The sequence below is a fragment of the Mytilus edulis genome, chromosome 2, assembly GCF_963676685.1.
Source record: "Mytilus edulis chromosome 2, xbMytEdul2.2, whole genome shotgun sequence".
Lineage (NCBI taxonomy): Eukaryota > Metazoa > Mollusca > Bivalvia > Mytilida > Mytilidae > Mytilus > Mytilus edulis.
Genome location: NC_092345.1, coordinates 42,370,760 through 42,393,406, shown reverse-complemented (window position 1 = coordinate 42,393,406; position 22,647 = coordinate 42,370,760). Strand labels below are relative to the sequence as shown.

Sequence of the window (22,647 nt, the reverse complement as noted above, 5' to 3'; positions counted from 1 at the left end):
CATATAACATTTACGTTTAGAAAAGCTCTTAATTTGATTTTCAGTTTAAATAAGTTTACCTGCCCAGGAATACTGATTAAACTACTCATACTTGATGTCCTTGATGGCATATTCCAAGTGTGATGTGACCCAAGACTCTTCCTAGAAAATAATAATAATAAATAAATGTCTTGTACTAAATCAATAGTTTATTCAACTTGCCTGCACATATATCACCCTGTTCAGTTGTTCTCCTTAATTCTCATATCACAATTTTTTTTTCAAACTTATATTTCAATTATTGACATAATATGAAATTTTTGGCATATTCACTGTACTCACCCATCAAAAAAGGTTCATATTACGACTCAGTGCAGACAAGTTACAGTATTAATAATCATTTAAAAATCTGGTATCTTGTAGTGTACCTTAATTATATAGCTTGTAGAGTTCGTGACCTTACATCTTATATTTCAAAAGTAGTCAGAAAATTCAAAATACTTTACTTTGCAAAAGATGGCCATGCATTGTCAAGGTCATATCCACTTGAAGCAAGGTCAAACTGCAGTCCACTTAAATCATATAAAGCACTGATTAGTACACTGTTCCTATCTTGGTGTAACCATATTGACTGGGGATAGAACCATTCACTGCAATGAAAAAAAATCATTATTACAGTTCATAAAGTAAATATGTTGGGATAATTATAATTTTTTTATACTAAATATCCTATTTACCCTTAAAATGACTGCCAAAATGTTTGTTCTAACCTGACTGATGGCTTCATTTGAAAAGATTCCAAAATTTAAACAAACAATGAACAGTAGACATAAATTGACAACAATAATTTCTGTCACATGACCTTGAAGCTTAATAGGGATGAACAATTCTTGTTTATTTGTCTCTACAACTACACATGGTATGAACAACTGATGCAATTCTGTCAATTATTGTTACTTTCTAAAATAAATTGCAAGATTTTTTTCAACCAACTATTGTGTTTGCCAGCAATACAGTCTGTAAAAAACTACTTAGTACATGTATGTCTCTTTCTGAAATGGGAGAAGTTCTAATATGCATGTCATATTCTTGGCAAAACAGTTGCTACAATAAATTTTCCTTTCTATTACAGTTACATTTATATATTAAGAGACTTATTTTGCACTTAATAAAGGTTGTGATTAAAGTGCAGTATTTAGTGTGGTAATATTTGATATATATATATATAAACCTTGTTGTTTTTCCATTGATGATGCAGGCCTGTAAACTATCTGCCATTCTATTGTGCACTAAACAAAACCTTAAGAATGCTCTTCCTTTGCCAAGAGATGTCTTGTACTGAAATTTAAAAAAAATAAAAAAGATGAAAAATAAGAAAGTGCAAGAGCCTTGAAGAGCCTTAAAGAGAAGGTGATAAAACAATTCCATTTAACAGTTTATTACCTACTGGGGAAATTAACATTAAAGGGATAATTCGCGATTTTTCACTTTTCATCTTATTATGTTCATAATACCATAAAAAACATATTCACCAAGTTTTATTTTGATATGAAATCTAATAAAGAAGAAAATTGGGAATTATTAATTTTATTTTTTGAAACTTCCTGACTTATGTGACGTAGTTTAAGTCTTTGATGCATGCCGGGAGTGAAAATATCTCATTTAAGTCTTGTTCGTTAACCATCTAATAACGCGATTTAAAGCGCATCGACGACTTTTGATGTAGCTATTAACCAACGAAAAATAAGTGATAGCCATGCAACTTTTAAAATAAGATCGTGTGGATTTTTTAAAACGAATTTTAATAATAAAAGTAAATCATACAATAGAACATTTTTATGATTTTTTTTCTAAAAATACTTTAAACAAACATACGAAACTGACATGATCGATAGTGTATTAAAAATACATGTTTGTATTCTGACCTTTTTGCTTCATTCCAGCAATCATTTTCACTTGCTTGTACGGTGGAAACAATAAAATGTGTATTGTTTTGTGACACCTAAAGAATGTGGAATGCGTAGTTTAACTCAAGGTAATTAAAAGATTAGCATTATGTAATTCTAATCTTTTGATCCTCATTCAGTGAAATCTAGGCGTCACGGTTCACTGGCATTTCAGGTGTGAACAACATTTCGTATCAATTGTAAACGGGAGTCAGACAAAGTTTCAGACACATGAATGTAAAAAAAAATAATTAAAATTAATTAACGGGAATAATAAGATCGCACAATAACTGGATAGCTGTTGTATATTTTTATATTTTGCATAAGATCACTTTTAATGAATTATGACTTTTGATTACTTTAGTAACGATAAAATACTGAATTATTTTAATTGAAGAAATTATAAATAAAAATAGCCTTCTAAACACGAGTTTATGAACTAAAAATTGTACTATTTCAAATTAGGAACGGTAGCCTTAAATATTTCAAACAGATCATTAACAATTGCAATTATATAATTTAGTCCATCCAAAGTGATCTTTAATTACCTATTGAGGAATTAAACTGCTCATCAAAATATTTTAAATCTCACAACACATGAATACTTCAGATATTTGAAAACAGATGTTTTAAAAAATTGACAGGAAATTAAAGGATCTAATTGGAATGAAATCAACAAATTACGAACAGATATGCTTTTCAAGTGTGAAAAACATCAACAAAATTTATACATAATCGGGAATGTCCTTCTTAAAATACTCTTTGTCTCACACCGTAACTATATATAATACTTTAGCTATTTGACCAACGATGTATTAAAAAAAATGAACGAATTAAATGTCATCTTTCCCTATTTTTTAATGTAATTATAAGTCTGTTTCAACTGGCAAGAGTACCACTAAAACGGACAAGCAGTTTATTCTTTAAATTGCTGTCATTGAATATCAAGAGAGAAAATAAATCCCGAAATTGATTTGAAACTTTGATACTCTATAGTTTTCCTGGAAAATATTCACATCCCTCAGTATTAGTGTACTTCCAGTTGCGTATATATTACATGCATGTCAGAACAATTGTGATGATGGCGAATTTCTTCCTTTTTTCGAGAACAATCTAATTGATATATAAATGTCCATAACTTCGATGAGCCAAATAAAGTTATATATCGACCTGTATTTAAATCTCTTCTTCTTCTTCTTTTGGTATACTACAGTCTATCGTCATTTGATGATTACATACTGTTGGCATACGTGGACTTGTCATTTTACAAAACTTTTACCCCAATTTACGCAAAATGTATGTTTCTTTCTTATGTTCTATGTATATATGTATATGTTTTAATTTGCGCTATAGGTCCGTAACTTATAATCCAGGCGTATATACGAATGGTCGACAAGTGCGTACATTTTTTTAAATCAATATTTCTGGCCTTCACCATTGACAACGAGTATCTATTACATTTTACCAAATTTACCCTTGGAAAAAATACGTATATAGATTTTTATTTCATCAAATCTGTTTGTTTTATTTTGGGTATTATTTATATTTTTATAAATAATTTTCTTTTCATCAGAAATGTTATTCATAAACAAGCGTATGAGTTTAGTAATATCACTTTCGGACACGTAACATAGAGATGTATATTATACACCTAATAGTTCAAAATGGTAAGTTATAAGTTATGGGCCGTGTACACTTATCAATACACTAAGAAGTGAAACGATGCATGAATTTGCAAACTCGACAGGAAATCGCTTGAATACCTGGACGTGTCACCTCACACCCCCTACAATATCTTTGGGAGTAATACCTTTAGCCATGCGGGTGATCAGTGGAGCGAAGATCCTAATTTATTTGAATAAAGTTTATTACATACTTTTTATATGAAAATTTTCGATAACATTTTATTTATTTTTGTTCGTCGTACCATTGAAATTTATGTTTAAAGTGACTTATAGACCCAAAGGGTCGGGTGTTCTAATTATTGTTTTTATATCTCACTGTATTATATAATATTTTGTGAAAAACACATGTCACTATAATAAATAATTTACTTACTTACTTACATAAAAGAATTATGAACTAATTAGATTTCCGAAAACAATTCAAGTTTCACGGAAGACTTATTTATGATTTGAAATTTTGACTTTTTCACTATCAAATTCCTATATTATCAGTCTAAAAATAACAGATCATGGTCATTCCGTATCAAGTTAGTTAACTAGTTAACTAGTCGGATAAAACAACCGTACGATTGACGAGATATCGACACGCAATTACGACTACATCGGGTTACTGTAGTTTTGGTCCTTAGACATATCGTGACTGCAAATCGGAGAAGGTGACAAAATGGCTGACCGCAGAGAATTGATACTCTAAATTTAAAATCGATGGTGATCTCTTATATAGCAGAATAAAACTTTAATATCTATGAATTTGAGCATTTTTATACAGAATAAACATAATATCAATTTTTGATTTTTTTGCGAAGTTTCCCTTTAAGAATTGATCTTTTTTAGAACTAAATTTTCTTTGCAAACAAACATTGTAATTCCTTCAAATATACAATAAATCTTTTAAATCATTATCATTTTATATAAGGATTTGTTAGGGAACTTTACATTTGTCACAGAGTTCAAATTTTCTGCATAAAGTTTCAGGCTTTCTATTTTTACCCAAATCTCTTCTTATTCATGTATGGTCATTTATTTATGGAAAGAAAGAGGATGTTGTCTCTGATGTGAGATGCAAATATCTTGAAAAAATATAGCAAAACATTTTTTTTACTTAAAATATAAACAGTTGACAGATTTTACAGAATGAAAACCATGAATCAATATCCCCAATGATATTTTGAAATGTAATCAAGTGTTTAATTAGGGGAAATGTCCTGACCTCTGATACACTCTTGACAAATCTTATTCCATCACTAATGCCTTTTGTTTTTCCTAGACAGTTACAAAAATAATCCCAGTAATCTTTTTTTCTTCCGAGTAAGTTCTTCTTTTCTGAAAAATATCAAACAAACTCAGAAATGATATGTTTGATCAAATGTAAAAACAGGTACTTACCTTACAGAAAGAATTAAAGTTGCATCCTGGTACACTTGTGCAGTTTGTATATATATGGGGGTGCCTTAATAAGGAATACATGTAACAGTAAAAAATCTTGCCAAATGACGTTAACAGTAATTTTTGGTGTATGACAATAAAATTACTGTTGTCAAGACGATTAAAAAATCAACTGATTTCAATGAATCATGTTATTTTTTTTTCAAAAATAAAACAGTATAGATAATTATTTTAGACCTCTGATGAATCTTGAAAGAGAATTTTGATGAATGAAGGTAAAATTTTAACCAGTTAGACGCTAACAGTAGCTAAATTTACTGTTTAACGCCTTACCGTAAAGGGCATTCATACCTTCATAAATAACCCAGACAAAAAAAATACACCATTATTTCTTATAACATTATATTTTCTTAGACCAATCAATCTATTCAACAATAGAAGGAACAGATAATCAACTTCAAGTTGTATTGAAACTACAGAAATTACAAAATAAAGATTCAATAGTGAAAGGCTCTAGAAACAAAGATTTTTTTTAAAACTTCACATTTTTATCTTATTGTTTCTTGAATTATGATAGTTGTCAATCATACTGTTTTTGTATCGGCACTCTTACTTAATAAAAAAAAAAAGGTCAAAATTAGCTAGCAAATTGACAAAACTAAATTAATGAAATTCATACTTCAATAAACTGCTCTTAAGATATAACCTCAATTTTCAACAGTTCATTTGTGCATATTAGCATAAGCATAAGAAGTGTTTGGAACTATATTTCAATGTGTATAATTTAGCAGCTACACAGTCTACAGATGCTGCAGGAAAGAATTAAAACACTAGTTCCAGTCTTTTCAAATTCAACAAGGAATCAGCCTGATCTAACATAACAAGATACCTTTCATATTGCTCTGAAACAGATACTCCAACTTAGCACAAAACCTTTGCAATTGTTGATTATCATCATCAATAGGTATCTTACTATCTTCAAATTCTGACTTCATCTCGTTAATACAATCTAAAAAAATACACAAAAATTCAAACCATGAATCTCACAATTTTTAGTAGGATACATTCAAATTATTTGTGTCGATGAATTTGCTTAAAATTTGGCTTACCAATCCCTGAGAACCTTACATCATTTCATAAAAGTGTTTATTATTTACGTTATGTCAGAGAATGCCTCTCAAGACTCTTGTAATCAAAGTGCTTGTAAGCACAGAAGGGTAAAGATTGCGTTAATTTATCAGTGGGAAGTAAAATTAAATATAACATTGTCAACAAAGAATTGGTTGTAGTTGATTATTTCAACTATGATTCTGGACAATGGGAGATAAATTCAAATTTTAAAGATGACTTTAACAATGACATCATTTATATTTTTAGAACAGATATCAGATTCCTGCACCTTGCTAAAGATAAGTAATTTTCTTGACAGGTACTGTAACATTGTTTTGTGATTTGAATATCTGAGCATATATCATAATGATACATTTCTGAAAATGTTCATGGATAGGATGTATAGAATGTTAGGATCAATGCACTATATTTTGTGTATCAAAAAGGTAGTGATAATTATAAGCCTTGGAAGATTAAGATATCAAGTCAGTAACATAGGGTTTTCAGTGCATTTCGTGCAATCTTTACCCAAAAATTGGACTCCCAAAATAAAGCTACATATATTTAATGCAAACTATTGCATAGACCTCTTACAAGTCCCTCTCCTAACGTGACTTGTTTGCACTTCCTCCCCCCCTCCTCCCCCCTTTTCGACTCTCCTTTTTTTCAAAATCCTGGATAATCATCTGAATTAGATATACTTCTGACAAATGTAGAAGATAATGAATTTGCTGCCAATTCCATCTTAAATAACCAAAGACTTTGAACCTGCTTTTTTCTACTACTTTACTATGAACATAGCTAGTTCAATTATAAATAAACAAAGTGAGTACATGTAATTTATAATTACAATGATTCAGATTACATATAATGTGTCTGGAAAGGATGACATGTCTACCATCAGACTGTTACCATGTGGGCTCTAAAGCTCCCAGCTAGTTGGTCATTACAGTAGCTTGTAAAAAGCATTATTAATTTGACATTGACACTTTTTTTTTATCCCAAATTTGCATACTTTTAAAATAATTGTAGATGGTGGAAAGCATCTATTCAGCATTTTCAAATATTGTATATATATAAGTAATGTCATACCTAGAATATCCTGTACTATCTTTGTTTCCTGTGGTTGTGTAAGAGTTCTTGGAGATTGTGCAATACCAACATTTCTCTGTGGTGATCCTACAGAGCCTACAGAGCCAGCTGTTCCCCTTGGAACTACAGGAATAGACATTTTTGGTTGTTCAATGTTCCTTTACTTCATCATAAGCTGTAAATGAAAGCAACTTATTGAGAAGAAAGCATTTTAACAGTACACAATCCCACCCCTTTACAAAAGACTTGTCAGTGGAGTTTGATTTTTAATGTTTTTATTTGAGGGTCATCTGGCATACAAATTTTTTAACTTTGTATCTACATGTATGACAAGTTTATTTAGAGCTATACTATGAAACAGAAGCTGACACCTTGTGTAATTTCAAGACTTCTAACACCAGTGAGAGCTAAATGCTTTGTTGAATGTTGACAGTGCTACACTTGTGCATGTTTAAAGTAATATCATGACTATCAACAAATTACTTTATCGGACACTTTAGTATAACAAATACTGTTCCTACAATAGACTCATCAGTTATGTTCAAATCAAAGGTCAAATAAAATATGAAGTTAAAGTGCATTTAAGACCCTAATTTCAGAAAGGTTTTGTTAAATACAGCTGTACATTACAATGAGATGAAGAACCTTGATAAAAGACATTTAAAAAAGGTGAGGTGGTACATGTATGTTCTTTTGCTTTAAGTTTTCAAGAGTATATATAGGGATTTTGTCTCATCAATACGAAAATTCAGAAATTTTTCCACAAATTTATCTTTTATTTATAAAAAAAATGAGATGAAATTAGAAAATACAATAATAAATTGCTTTTCAAAATATAAATTCTGAGTTTCGTAAATTACTACAACTGTAAAGAAATGCAAAACATTATATGAATTGTGCGTGTCACTTTTAAAAACCTCAGAACATGCACAAAGTGGCAATCTCCCAACAACAAAAATGTTTAAGAGGGATATCTACTGTCCAATAAATGTTTTGTGCCATTTCATAGACCACTTACTGTTATTTGTAATAGCAAAATAAATGCACGTTCCATATTTCATTTTTATTTTTTAGATAGATTTTAGATTGTTTTAGTGACATAACAGCAGCTGACTTAGGAGCCTTTCGCACACTTTCAGACGTTTTAATATCATAGGAAGGCACATTTGCATTTTGTTTACCAAATATTAGTAACATTTTGTAGCAAATTGTATCATCTCCAAGTTCACTACTAAATGCAGTTTGAACTTATTTTACCAATTGCAAATATCATTTACCAGTAAACCTTTCAACTTAGCCATATGAATTCGAAAGCTCTATAATAAAGGGAGATTTAAACTCTTACATAAGAAATGGCCACATCAGGGAATGTTCCTGGAATTTTGGAAATAGATAAATATCTCCTACTGAATTTGGGGGAGTGGACACCTATGCATGCAATTATAGTCTAAACAGGCTTGTACAAATTGTATTAATTTCCCCATGCACTCATGGGGAAATTGCCCCAAATAAGAGATTGATTTACATTCATAAAGTATTGCATTGAAAACTCTGATTTTGCACATTATAAATTGGGATAATACTCATGCATAATTATGTATAAGGATCTTCCTTTACCATGTTTACATTTTTTTAAAGAAGTCTAAATATTGGATTAACCACCCAGCGGGCACAAAACGTTGTATCAACGTTGATCCAAAGTCAGTCTTCAACGTTGTTACAACGTTGAAATTTGGGTTAGTTTTGAAAGTTGTAATGACGTTGAAATTCTGACGTTGAATCAACGTTGCAGTTTCAACGTTGTATTGACGTTGATAACATGTTGAAATCGGGTCCAGTGACGTTGAAATCAGGTTGAGTTTAGGTTGAAATCAGGTCGAGTTAGGTTGAAATCAAGTCTGGCTTAGGTTGAAATCAGGTCGAGTTAGGTTGTAGTTGGGTCATTTGTAGGTTGGTTGAAGTGATGGTTTTGGGGTGTACATTAATCCTAATTGGCACGTGTTCAAATACAATAACAAAATACCTTAATTATAAAATGAAAAAACCACTTTCAAGTTTTATTTCAATTTAGTGTCCATCAACAGTTCCTTTCTCATTAAGGGACTCCAGAAGAGAATAGTAGACAATAACAATCAGAAACAAAGAAAGAGACAGTTATATATATCAATATTAACAAAGCTTACTTTTCTAGCACATCAAATTTCTCAAAGCAAAGGAAAAAAGAAAAACTTACTACAGCACACTGGTTTGATTCTGGTTGATCAAGTTTTCCAACTTATACAAAATTATGTAAATGCAGCAAGTTTGACACAGTGACACAAAATGCCTCCTTTGTTTTATGTGAATACATAGCAGGACCATTAAAAAAAAGATGTTCTCATTTTAAGTTTTTGTAATCCGATATTTCATGTATTTACTTCTTTTTTATTGTCTTTTTTTCATTTTTATTGATACTTGTTGATCTGAAATTTGACTTTTTGAGGGTATACCGTATGTTTTTTTTAAATTTATCTTGAAGGCATTTGGAACAAACCATACCATCACCAAGCTGTTTACTCATTCAATCATTTTCTATACACCCGATACAATTGAGTAAACCGGAGAAAAAAAGATGCACCAAATAACGTATTTCTAAATGTCACTGCCTTTTTTTACTGGCACTAAATTAACTATAGAAATTAAAAAAAGAGGTTTTTAAAATGAAAAATTTATTTTCTTTTAATGATTTATTCTTTTTGCCTAGAAACTCCTTCTGCCCTCTGTGGGGCACTCTTCAAATGTCCTGATCACTGCTCGGATATTTTGGATTCTGGTGTCTCTCTGTGGCAAACTAGAACAGCATCTGAAAGCATGGAAAAGAAATAACATAAATTTGAATTACATAAATAAAGTTGTGTACTTTTACAAGCCGGAAATGTTATCAAATTCTACCAATTATAAAACAATTATTTCAAATCATAGAAAACAACATGTTCATTTGAAACAATTGTACCAGCTTGCATAATAACAAGACAAAGCATGAATCCTTTAAACCAGATCTGTGTTTTGCAATAACCATAATGTTCATATACAGATCAAATTATCAAAGATGAGAGATATTTAACGAAAAAATATAAAAAAGACCAAAACAGTGTTCAAGAGCAGACCATTTCTATATGTGTCAGACACACCATATCGAGTTGTATTGGAACGAATGGCTAGTGTTCAATGACACCCCTCCCCCTTTTTCTGATATTACTGACTCTGTGCATGGCTAGATATGTTTGATGTTAGTTTGCTAATTAGAGGATATATGCAATCATGTTTCGACATGAAACTGAATTAGATTCAGTAAGATAAGATCTTCTCATAATTTCTGTGAAGGTAAACATGCAGATAATCTGATAAATAATTTGAATGTGTTTGTTTATATTATGATTCTTCGTTAATTTAACTGTAAAATAGACTTACGCTTATATCAAGAGGTTTATACAGAAAAGTCTTCTATCTTCTTTATATTCCTTAGACGCAGTTGTTCCCTATTTGTTCATCAGTCTGGTGCGATAATTTCTCGAGGATGATTTTCAAAATTTTCTAAACGGATGTTAAAAAGAGGCGCGCGTGCTTGCGTGCGCATCCAAATATAAATATTAGGAACTCCAGTTGAAAAACCGCGAAAATTTAAAAACTTCTCAATTATTATGATTACATTGTACATCAATGCTATTTTAAGTTTATATTTCAAATATCAATCGGTAAAAATAATTAAATAAATATACCGAATAATTTCACCTATTTATTTAATTGAATGAAAGCAATTAAAAAAATCGATTTGATTAAAAAAAAATATAAACTAAGAATATATCATATTTATACAGATATATACATATAATTAAAATAGCATGAACAGGTTTTGAGATCTCCCAAAATATAGATAATTAATAAACCAAAATTAGATTGGTTAGAATTGATTTTTTTTAAAGACACTTAAAAAATAAACACAAAACAAAATTAATTTGAAAAAGCCGATTTCTTATTAGTGATGTCTCCAGAGTCCTGACCACTTGTTCTTGTCCAAAACTCCTTTCCATGCATAAACAATGCAATTCGTTCTACCCCCTTTTTTTATGGGAAAATGATTGATTATATAGGGATCATGGAAGCATGACAGTAGGAAACCCCCTCACGCTTATGACAGTCAGTGGACCCCCTTATAAGTATTATAAATTCTAAATTAGACACTTATTATCCAATCGTTTATAATACTGCAGCACTGCTCCTTGTTTGATCTGCTCATCCAATATATCTGTACCCTTCAATTTTGACAATAAGATTTTTCTGTCGCGATTGACTGACGTTAACCCAACGTTGAATTAACGTTGTTGTTTAAACGTTGATTTTAACGACGTAAATTCAACGTTGAAACAACGTTGTGAAGTCAACGTTGAATACCATGACGTTAGATCAACGTTGAATTTATGTCGATCAACGTCACGACCATATTTCAACCAAATTTCAACGTTGTCACAACGTTGAGTGCCCACTGGGCATATCCCTTTTTCCTGCAACATTTTTCATATTGTTCGCAAATCGAGTGTCCTATAGATAAAAATAAACGAATATTATAGAAATTGCTGGTGCTAAAATATCATACGCAAGACTCAATTCCGCTGCAACTGTCCCTAGGAACTTCTACTTCTATCATTGCATCGAAACTGACATTTCTTGATCATGTGATCCAACCTAGAGGTGTGATTAGGACCCTCAAAAATAGGATGAACAACAACGCACTTCAAAACTATTACATAGTTGTCGGTTGCAATCACGTGCTTATATTATTGTTATCCCTGATTTTATTTTACATATCTTTTGTATTTTTACAACCGTGAGAAAAACGCAATGACCGAAACCAAACCAAACCAAACGAAAATTCAAAAAAAGAAAGGCAGTTAATAGGGCTCTTCACGGTTAGTTCGGCCATATTGGATAGGGGGCAGATTTTTTGGAAGGAGGTGGAAATGGTATGAAAGTGTGGGAAATCCTATGTGTGTTTCCAAGCAACAGCTCTGTTTTAATGATGTTTTCCCGTATTTTTCACACCATTTTTACCTCTATTATGAAAATCTGCCCCCTATCCAATATGGCCGAACTAACCGTGAAGAGCCCTATTGCTACTTTGCCGGCTCTGCCATGATTAAACTATTTTAAAGGAGTAGTTACTAGCTGTCAAATTCATGTTCATCGATTTGTCTCAAATGATATATTAGATTTATAACAATGTAAAACATTTATCCAAATTATAAAAAGTCTAAAATAAACAAGATACAGGGCATGGTCTCGATAATATGTAGCTTCGTTTCGTGTTAATTTTAGTCTAGACGCCATCTAAATAACTATTAAGAGTCATGAGTGGTCATCAGCCGACGGTCACACAACACGATATGAACATAAACATAAATATAAAAAGATACAAGGACCTCGTGCAAATTGATTTATTTTTTACATTTGTTTGATTTCAATTTGATTTTTTACAGGCTGCGGTTAGAATGCCGGATTCTTTGAATAAGATCGAATCAGTAAATCGAATGATTTACCCTTGTTTCACTTTCCATGCTGACGTTATTTTCTGTTAATAGCCTAACACATGCATAATCCATCTCTTACTAAGGGGTTGAATTGAAGTTCACATGAATACGGAATCAATGAGGTCAAATTATTCACTTGCAAGTGAATAATTCATCATCGATGTTTCTTAGCTTATTTTGACAAAATTGAACCACACTGGCGGCTAACAATAGCGAATTATCATTTCACTATTTCACTATAATTAATGATTGAACAAACAAAAACATAATTCTTATTTCCAAGTGATGAGGCTCCTCATGGGGGGTCCTAGTAATCACATAATCACCATTTTTTTGCCAATATAATCACATAATCATTAAATATTTGCTTATCTTTAGTAATCAAATAATCATAAACTAAAAATACAGTCCTAGGTAATCAAATAATCATGAAATATTTGGCTTAATAATCAAATAATCATTAAAAAAACGGCCAAGTAATCACATAATCAAAAACCCCATGAGGGCCCTCAGTGATGTGTATCTCGTAGCTAGTGCGCTTTATTTCAAGCCGGCAAAATAGCATATTTCTTTAGAAATGATTAACTTTTTTGTTTTTTATATATATGCAATTCAAAGAACTGACCATTATTTCAAAAGTAGGTTTAATTTAAACATTTTTGATTTCTTAAGCTCATGTATGTGATTGACTTTGTCATAACAAAATTTTTGATACAATGAGGTTTTTAACGTGTTTATTTTATATAACATACAGTTTTAAAAATCTGATATTTTATTTATCTAATGCATACATATATAGACTGACTGATGATAGAAATAATTTCAACTACTTGTTTTAATATGATTACATTGCAACACATGGATGCTCAAAATTAAGTTTGTTTCTTCAACTTGTTATAAATTCTTATTTTCACTTTGACTGATATATATGTTTTGAAACGATTAAATGTATCTCAAGATTGATTGTTTAATGTAGATAGTGCACATTTTCATAGAACTTTTCAAAAGTAAATATCAACCCTCTTTTCAAATAACGGTCAAAGGCAAAATAACAAGTTTACTGTATATTGATGGTGCCGGTAAAATAACCACCTCTATAGACATATGCTATTTTGCCGGCTTGAATTAAGACATTTCAATCAATGCCCATGGATAAATGGAACATGACTGACATCATTCTCCCCCCAAAAAAGAAAGAAATAGGGATGCCATTTTAACCATAGATATAATAGATATATAAAAGCCACACAACTATGGCTATTATATCTGTGTTTTAACTGACACGGTGGAAAAGGGGATTAGTTTAGTAAGGACGGACAATTTTGAATATAAATAAACTGAACGTTGTGAAAAATAGATTAACGCGACAAAACAACTAGCCTATAACCTCCGAGTAAAAGATGGAGACTGAATATTTTGTTTTATAAACAACAGAATATTAATGATTGAGCAACACGACCCTCACAAAATCCAAAGGTAGAATTATATAGAAAAAGACAATATTTATTAGCACAAGCACATTTACATTAAATGGTTATGGCATATGTAGTATTGAGACAATAAACTGACAATAGTTAAATAGACTATACATATATTAGAGTGACAGTGGTATTTACAGGGAAAAAAGACTATATATATATGTGTGTATCGACAGTTATATATGCACCTGAAAGATCAGCAGTTCTTAATCCACTGGTGACAACTATCCTGTAACTCTTGTCGTAAACTAATTCCACTGTGATGAGTCAAAATCTTGTATACAAGTAATAAAGTGTCATAAATAGACGATTGGTTAGCTAGGCATCGATACAAATATCTAAGTATTCCTGAAACTTGATCTAGCACGATATATCGAAATTGTTTTGATAACCTTACTGTATTTGACAAAGTCTTTTGGAATTTTTGGGTTCTCAATGCTCTTCAACTTCGTACTTTTTTTTGCCTTTTCCCATCGATTTGAGTGTCATTAACTAGTCTTTTATAGACAGAATATGCGTCTGGCATACACAATTTTTAATACTGGAATCTATGACGAGTTTCTATACTGATAGGCAAATACAGTGCCAATTTATCGTTGTCAACCAATGGCAACTAGTCGTTCAAAAAGTGCTCTTATGTTCAGCGACGGCCACAGTATTAACAATTGCCCTAATGACTGAGTTTGTCAATCTTGCGGTAAGGAAGGTAATTAACAAAATGATTGTATGGAAAATGACCTCTCTGGTACACATCATCAATTTAATGTAGATGCATGAGAGCACGAATGAGATAAAATGAAAACCCTTGTGGTGCTAATGAAACTATTGTAGAAAATGATGCTACACAATAACCAATCAACACAGTTGAAACCCCAAACAGCTAACGAACTTGAATCTACAGACACATATGCAAATGACAGTCAGATTTGATTCCAAATGAGAGAGAGAGAGAGAGAGAGAGAGAGAGAGAGAGAGAGAGAGAGAGAGAGAGAGAGAGAGAGAGAGAGAGAGAGAGAGAGAGAGAGAGAGAGAGAGAGAGAGAGAAAAAAAAACGATGAAGTTAATGAAGCAATCAGTATAAGGAGGTAAATGTGTGTTTTACTTCCCTTCATTAAAGAGGCCTACCCAATTTGACTCTGAACAGTCAGCCAGTTTTAAAACATCCCTCTTTCAATCGTTATGAAAAAGACTGTTTAACATACTACATACCACATTGATAAATGTCTGGCGTACAGTCGTAGTCAATACCATGGCTGCTGTCTCTCGTATTTGTTTTTGTTTACTAGTATGGTTTTCTACATGCATTAGGTCGTTAGTCCTCTTGTTTGAATTTTATTACCTTTTTTTATTTTCATGTCGGGCCTTTTACAGCTTACTATAAGGCATGGGTTTTGTTTCATCATTGCAGCCTATGGCAATTCAACCATATTAAACGTAGATCGTACGATTTTTCTTGTGAAACGCTGACCGGTCTCTCATTAAGTGCCAGTCTGCCTAACAATCAGTCAGCGATGAAAACATGACACATAAAAACCCGCTCAACTCTACATTAATTTAAGTTCAACAATGGATAATGGTGCATGAATATAAAATTCGTTTCCTTTCCCTGTTCTGGTAATTCAAGATATGTTTTTGTTGAAATGCACTAGAAAATAACATTTAAGGGCAGTTAACTTCGTAATTTGCTATCATTCTATCCAAAATGTATCTAAATATTTCTTGAATTACCAGACACGCAGAAACGAAAGACCTTCAATTTCTCACTCAGGGTGAGAGTACCTTCAACATAAGGATGTTTTTCGGTAAAGTTTTGAAGTTTTTATAAATTGACTGATTCTTACAGAGAGAGGGACTTAATCCACATTTAGTGAGAACTTTAAAATTCATCTCATATATTCCAGTTAACATGAGGTTAAGGATGATTCCGAAACAAGAAGCCCAATGTAGACTGATGTATCCCCATTTTTAACATTTTCACTTAATGTGTGTGTGTTAATTTTTATTCACACATTTGTTGTCATCATTATGGATTTTTTTCCGACTGTCTACAAGTGAGAGGTTTAGCTAGCTACAAAATCAGGTGTAATCCACAGTTTTCTGCATAAAGGAAATCCCTATACCTGTTGAACCAAGTCAGGATACTACAGTTGTATTCCTTTCGTTTGATTTTTCGAGCTTTTTATTTTAACATTTGATAATTGAGCCTTTCCGATTTAAATTTTCCTTGGATTTCGGTATTTTTTATGTTTTACTTTTTTCATATCTTGATTTTCTCAGATAAACGACTTCAAACTAGAATCTATGATAGGCGTGATGACTTCAACTTTCCAATTATCAACTCCAAATTTCACAGTAACAAACCTTTTGCTCAATTGTTAAGTGTTTGCATTCTTATTTGAAAAAAGAAAGTAAAATCACAAAAATACTGAACTCAGAGGAAAATCAATTCGGAAAGTCTATAATCACATGGCAAAATCAAATAACAAAATGCATCAAAAACGAATGGACAAGAACTGTCATATTCCTGACTTGGTACAGGCATTTTCAAATGTAGAAAATGGTGGATTGAACCTGGTTTTATAGCTAGCTAAACCTCTCACTTGTATGACAGTCGTATCAGATTCCATTATATTGTCACCGATACGTGAACAAAACAAACAGACACAATAGTTAAAAATGTCAAAAATAGGGGTACAGCAGTCAACATTGTGTTATCATCTTAATCACTATAAAAACAACAAATGTAACGAAGATACATTACGCTCGTTCGTGTTCACAATATGCGGATTGCATTAACAGGTGTGTGGTTCGCACACAAAAACTGCACCAACAATATTATCGACACTGCAAAAGTTTTATTTATACTGTATTCCTGTTACGTAATGTTGATATTTTAGCCATACTTTAACATTGCGATAAAAGCGGGAGGTTTGGCTAGCCAATAAAACTACCAAGTTTTGAATATGGCAGTTGTTATCAAATAGTCCGTTTCTATGAATGTTGGCGTCTGTGTTTGTTACAGTTCAGTGTTTCTGTTGTTCCGTTTTATTACTCTTATAGTTGATGTGTTTCTCTCAGTTTACGTTTGTGACCCAGATTTAGGTCAGTTAATAGTAAATCGATTTATGATTTTGGATAGCGGTATACTTCTATTGCCTTTATTTACGGTCACCATTATAAATTAGTTGACCCACTCTATATGTCTGTGTCTCAACTCACTACCAAAATCTTTTTGCAGTCTGATATCTTTAGATTCCGTAATAGTTGCCCATAATCTGTAATGTTCCGAGTGTGCACTATTTTCTATTCTGTTATGTTGAGTGTATACTTGCAAGGCGGGTCATGTTTGAATAGCAGTTTTCAATGTCAATGCAACCAATCTCGCTACTTTTGAAGTTCATGTAATTCCCTCCGGCATTTTTTTGTTTTTTATTTGTCTTCTTAATATATTATTGAAATTTGTTAAACATCGTTAAGATACTGCTGCATTAATTTACAGGCGCCATTATAATTTGGTTGACTGTTGTGAAGTATCTTTCAGTGATTACTACGAATATGTTCCATTTGTCACATTCACAATCCAATCCTCTCTTCTGAGATTGTGACAACAACGGAGTCGACTATCATAGATTTTTCAACAGGTCACAATCAAACATGACTTAACTTTCAGAGCAAATGAGTTCATCTCACATGTTTTATGGGGTTTGTGATTGTCAATTTTGAGTTTACAGTGTAGTGTATTGTTTTTTTTTCTTATGGTTAAGGATTGTTTCTTTTTCAATGACGGGTTTTGTGTTTGCCCCTTTGTGTCTGCTCTTAATTTTTGAACATATATTAATCATGTCTGCATTGAAGAACGACTTTCGCTGAGAAAGTTAAAATAAAAACTTATGATCATAAGCGAGATATAAAGGAAATAACGTGACTTTTCATTGTTCATCATTCTGTAGCAACATTTGTTCAGTGTCTGTATACTGATCATGTCTTTGCCGTTATTTTATCATCCGGAGATCATTGTAAGGCTGGTATCTTTGATTTTTTATTTCCTTGCAACTAGTATTTAAAGATCGAACGAAAAAAAATCAAGTCCGAAAGTGGAAATTGAAATCAAGTTGTGTTAAAACCGAATTTAATAAGAATAATTTCCGAATCAATGAAATATGTTGCTTTGTATTGTTTGAATGTTTACATGTTCTCAGTGAAAAGACGGGCAGATAAAATCAATTTTCTATACGTAAGATCTACACGGCTAAAAAGTAACATATTTGGAGAAAAACAAATTCACTGGTTTTATCTTTTAAAGTACTGACAGTCTAATGAAATCATAAATACAAATAAATGCAATAAACACACTGGGTGAACTCAAAGTTAAAATCTTTTATTAAATAACTATCATTATTGTTGTTAGAAGATGATTAAGTCCGCATCTACTAGTTATTTATTTCTTCTTATTTAATACTAGCAATAAATACTTATATCCAAAAGTAAATTTTTGAGTATGAAGAAAAAAAACACTTGATAGAAACAGACTAAGCTGTTCTCTCATCTTGAATGTAGTATTGAGAGTGCTGTTAACCGTTGATATAGAAAATGATTTGCAAAAATGTCTTCATATCTTAACATTTCCGTTGATATCTACAAATGTCTTGAAAGGAGATGGGTCATGTAACACAAAAATGTTATGAAACTACAATATAAATATGTTGGGAAAACATTCGTTTGCATTGAAATTTATTCTAGTTAATACTTAGCCCTTTGAAGAATAAAAGTTTCAATGAACATACACTTGTAGTGACAGTGTCAGCTTTATTTACTATTGATCTAAAGGACACAAAAATAATCAAACACTTTTTTTAATAAATGCATATATTAATGATTATAATTTCACTCCATGGTATTGTTGTAGTAAAATTCCACTGCTATCAGCTCCAAAGTTCATATCTGGGAAAGCATTACTTGGAAGTGGTTGTCCAAGATTGATATTAACTGATGGTAAATGTGTTGATTTGTAAAACTCCACTAACTGGCACAAACATGGAAAACTCTAAAATAATGAAATACAGATGATTAATATGATTATCAAATTGAATGGTTGGATGGTCCATATCGGGTAATTTTTTTACTTGATTTACACCCTGAGCCGGTCTTTTAAAAACGTATAAAAAAGAATGCTTGACGATATGTCAACCACAACCCATACAAATCATTAAAATGATAAACTCTCAAAGCGAACATTTTACCATAAAACCTGAATGGCAGCATGTTATTAAATATCTGTCCTATCTAAATGTTTACCGTTCGCTTTGTTATTCGAAGCGGGTATGTTTATTTTATGCAAAGATTTAAAAGTCATATGAAACTTCAAATTTAAAAAAAAGGTTGAACATGTTTTACATCAATTATATGGTAATTTTTATAAATTTACTGTTTGCAAATAATTATTCGAAATACTAAGGATTTTCTTATCCAAGGCAAATATAACCTTAGTCGTATAAGGCACAACTTTTAGAATTTTGAATCCTTAATGCTCTTCAAATGGTTTACTCCTGGTTTGCCCAATTTTAATTCTACCAATTATCTATTAGTTAAGAAAACAAAAAAGACAAAAGGTTTAATGAGCATACAATTGTATAGTCTGTTCCAACTTAGGTATATAGTTTGTAAGTGTTTTTCTAGATATTCAGGTTGTTTTTTTTGTATAGAAAAATAATAAAAAAATAAAATATTTTTTCTCAGAAATTTAATATCAATTCAATCAATTAACTCAAAATACATATACAGCAAATAACTAAAAAATGATATTCAGTTATAAAATTGTCTTTATGTTCATTAGTTTCTGAATGATTTTCATGATAGAAATATATTTATACACTGAGTTCTCTTTTATTGCAAACTTTATTTAATAAATTAATTAATTTTATAAATGCATTGCATAAGGAAATAATTAAGCACAAAACAGTAATAAGGGCACTATATGTAAAATGATGAGAAATACAATCTTTTATATAAACATCAAAAGTAACAAAACATTTAATATATTTACAAAGTCACAATTAACAATAATTCACTTCATTGTTCAGTTCAAATGGAGAAGATGGGATGTTGCGTCAGAGTATTCTACCACGTTGATGAGTCCTTGTTGGTATCTGTATATGAGTCTGGTGTCTATTACTCTGTATGGTCGTCTTTAAGGTCGGCGGGTTCCTCCAGCTGCATACTGGATAATGTTGCATTATTTTAGTGCCTTTGTCTTCTTCAGTAGCTCAATGATCTCGTAGATGTTTGGGTGGGCGTGTTTGAGTCGCTTCTTATGTTTGTTGTGCCATCCTTCCAGGTGATTTGTGCATGGTGCAGGGTCCTTCTGTGTAATAGTGGTTCTATAGAAAGCGGTAGTTTTCAACCCAAAACCATGTCACGTAATCTGTAAATGAAGTTGTAGCGGGTATGTTTTCAGTTTCTCCAATGTCTTCTAAAGTGTTTAGCCAAACATCGTCAACAAGGTGGGTGTAACAAGAGGTACCAGTAGTACTGCTGCTCGTCGTATCAGTTAAGTAATGTCTTCATTTTCTTTATGATAGGACTGTAGTCCATATTTCTGTGCCTTTCGCCATATACACTGGGTGAAGCGGAAGAAGCAGCCTTTCACGGTTACCCCTGGACATACTGTCTGTGTTGCGTTGTTGGTTGCTGTCTCGTAGTCGATAGTGTTTGTGGTTGAAGTTGTAACTGGTGTTGTTGATCGATGGCTACTGAACAGTTGCATTTATATTCTAGTTTTTAAATTTAATTGGATAATTTTATATTTTACTAAATTTTGAAACAGCGTATTGCATCGAACATAAAAAAAATTAAGTTGAATAAATTAAAAGATATTCAAATGAGATTTATTCTATTAAATCTTTAGTTTCATTATTTTACTTTTCACCTTTTTTCCAGAATGTACCAATAATTAAAAATATTTGTTGATAAATTGAAATATTTATTCATTTTAGTACACATTTTTTTTAATAAAACACATTACCCTGCCAAATACATATAAAATATAGAAAATTTTTGCACATTTTCCTTGATTAAATAGCAGAATAAAATATTCTTTTTTAATTTTACAGGTAAAATAAAAGGTAAAAAATATGACTATAATTCAGAAATAAACTATAATTGTTAAAACAACAATTCCCTCTATGTTTACATATACATGTAATTAAAAGTGGGCAAACCAGGATGACACCCTTCAAATTTGTAGTTGTTTTGTTTTTCTAACTAGCGTCACTGATGAGTCGTATGTAGACGAAACGCGCGTTATCCGTATCAAATTATTAGCCTGGTACCTTTGATAATTATATACTTGAATGGCTAAGTTTAACCTAGAAAACTGAACGTGAATTTTTTTCAAAAGAAAAATCTTTTTATTATAAAAATCTTCCTTAATGTACAGATTATGAATTATTGAATTCCCGGACACTAATTCATCGATATTTTTCCATTATCCAGTGACCTAAACTACGAGACGTACACACATTGGTTGTCAATTGATGCTATCTTTGTTTTCTATTCCCGAGTGTTTTTCGCTAATCACGTAGACCTGTTCTTGCTCCTTTAGTTGATAACGTATGATTTTGTTAGTTATGGACCTCCTCTTTTTGGAATTTATCTAAGAGTTCATAATTTTCGGTGGGAACTTCTCAATTGTTTGGTTCTTTAACCTTAATTTGTATCTTTCTTAATCAATTTATGATATTCCAACATTTATTTATTACATAATTAACTACTGCTGTCACTAATTTATAATTTCCAACATTTTAACCGAGTAAACAGAATAAATTGGTAGTACCAATAGCTCCTGATTATTACAATATTACCATTAAAGAACAAAATGAAAACAACACTTTATAAGTTGCATGCGTCCAATTTTCTTTTCAGGATTTACATTCATCAGCTCATATCCGAGACAATTCAAGAGCTTTTGAGAGAAAAGAAATGTAGTGTGTAACATCTTTGTGAAAAGTAAAAACACAAAAACACTGAACTCCGAGGAAAATTCAAAAAGGCAAGTCCAAAATCAAAAGGCAAAATCAAAAGTCCAAACACATCAAACAAATGGATAACAACTGTCATATTCCTGACTTGGTACAGGCATTTTCTAATGTAGAAAATGGTGGATTGAACCTGGTTTTATAGCTAGCTAAACCTCTCACTTGTATGACAGTCGCATCAAATTCAATAACATTGTCAACGATCGTTGACGCGTGAACAAAACAAATATACTCAAAGAGTAAAATGTCAAAAATAGGGGTACAGCAGTCAACATTGTGTTATCATCTTAATCACTATAAAAACAACAAATGTAACGAAGAAGCACAAAAAGGGGATACATCAAATTTAACATCCTCATCTTGCTTATCTAATA

General features: G+C 31.4%; 2 protein-coding genes and 1 long non-coding RNA gene across 9 annotated transcripts in view; all 3 read right to left on the bottom strand.

The window, feature by feature from the left end:
• Window positions 1-11,930, bottom strand: part of LOC139510200 (FYVE and coiled-coil domain-containing protein 1-like) — a 39,815-nt gene extending 27,885 nt beyond the window's left edge. For 2 of the 3 annotated variants that reach the window (XM_071296658.1, XM_071296660.1), the window contains exons 1-7: window positions 11,832-11,930; window positions 7,199-7,373; window positions 5,886-6,005; window positions 4,821-4,933; window positions 1,211-1,317; window positions 486-629; window positions 60-141 (exon numbers count right to left, since the gene is read on the bottom strand). In XM_071296658.1, coding sequence (XP_071152759.1) covers window positions 60-141; window positions 486-629; window positions 1,211-1,317; window positions 4,821-4,933; window positions 5,886-6,005; window positions 7,199-7,337 — 705 coding nt within the window. In that variant the 5' untranslated portion in view covers window positions 7,338-7,373; window positions 11,832-11,930. The remainder of the gene's footprint in view (window positions 1-59; window positions 142-485; window positions 630-1,210; window positions 1,318-4,820; window positions 4,934-5,885; window positions 6,006-7,198; window positions 7,374-11,831) is intronic. The other variant, XM_071296659.1, reaches the window with a different exon arrangement.
• On the bottom strand, window positions 9,890-10,819 carry LOC139512162 (uncharacterized). Its single transcript, XR_011662181.1, has 2 exons — window positions 10,649-10,819; window positions 9,890-10,040 (listed from the first exon to the last, which is right to left on the bottom strand). It is a non-coding gene; the product is annotated as an uncharacterized lncRNA (long non-coding RNA).
• Window positions 11,931-18,602: 6,672 nt separating the features above from the next.
• The window catches only part of LOC139512161 (uncharacterized), a 52,047-nt gene continuing 48,002 nt past the window's right edge, over window positions 18,603-22,647 (bottom strand). For all 5 annotated transcript variants that reach the window (XM_071299562.1, XM_071299565.1, XM_071299563.1 and 2 more), the window contains one exon: window positions 18,603-19,284. In XM_071299562.1, coding sequence (XP_071155663.1) covers window positions 19,117-19,284 — 168 coding nt within the window. In that variant the 3' untranslated portion in view covers window positions 18,603-19,116. The remainder of the gene's footprint in view (window positions 19,285-22,647) is intronic.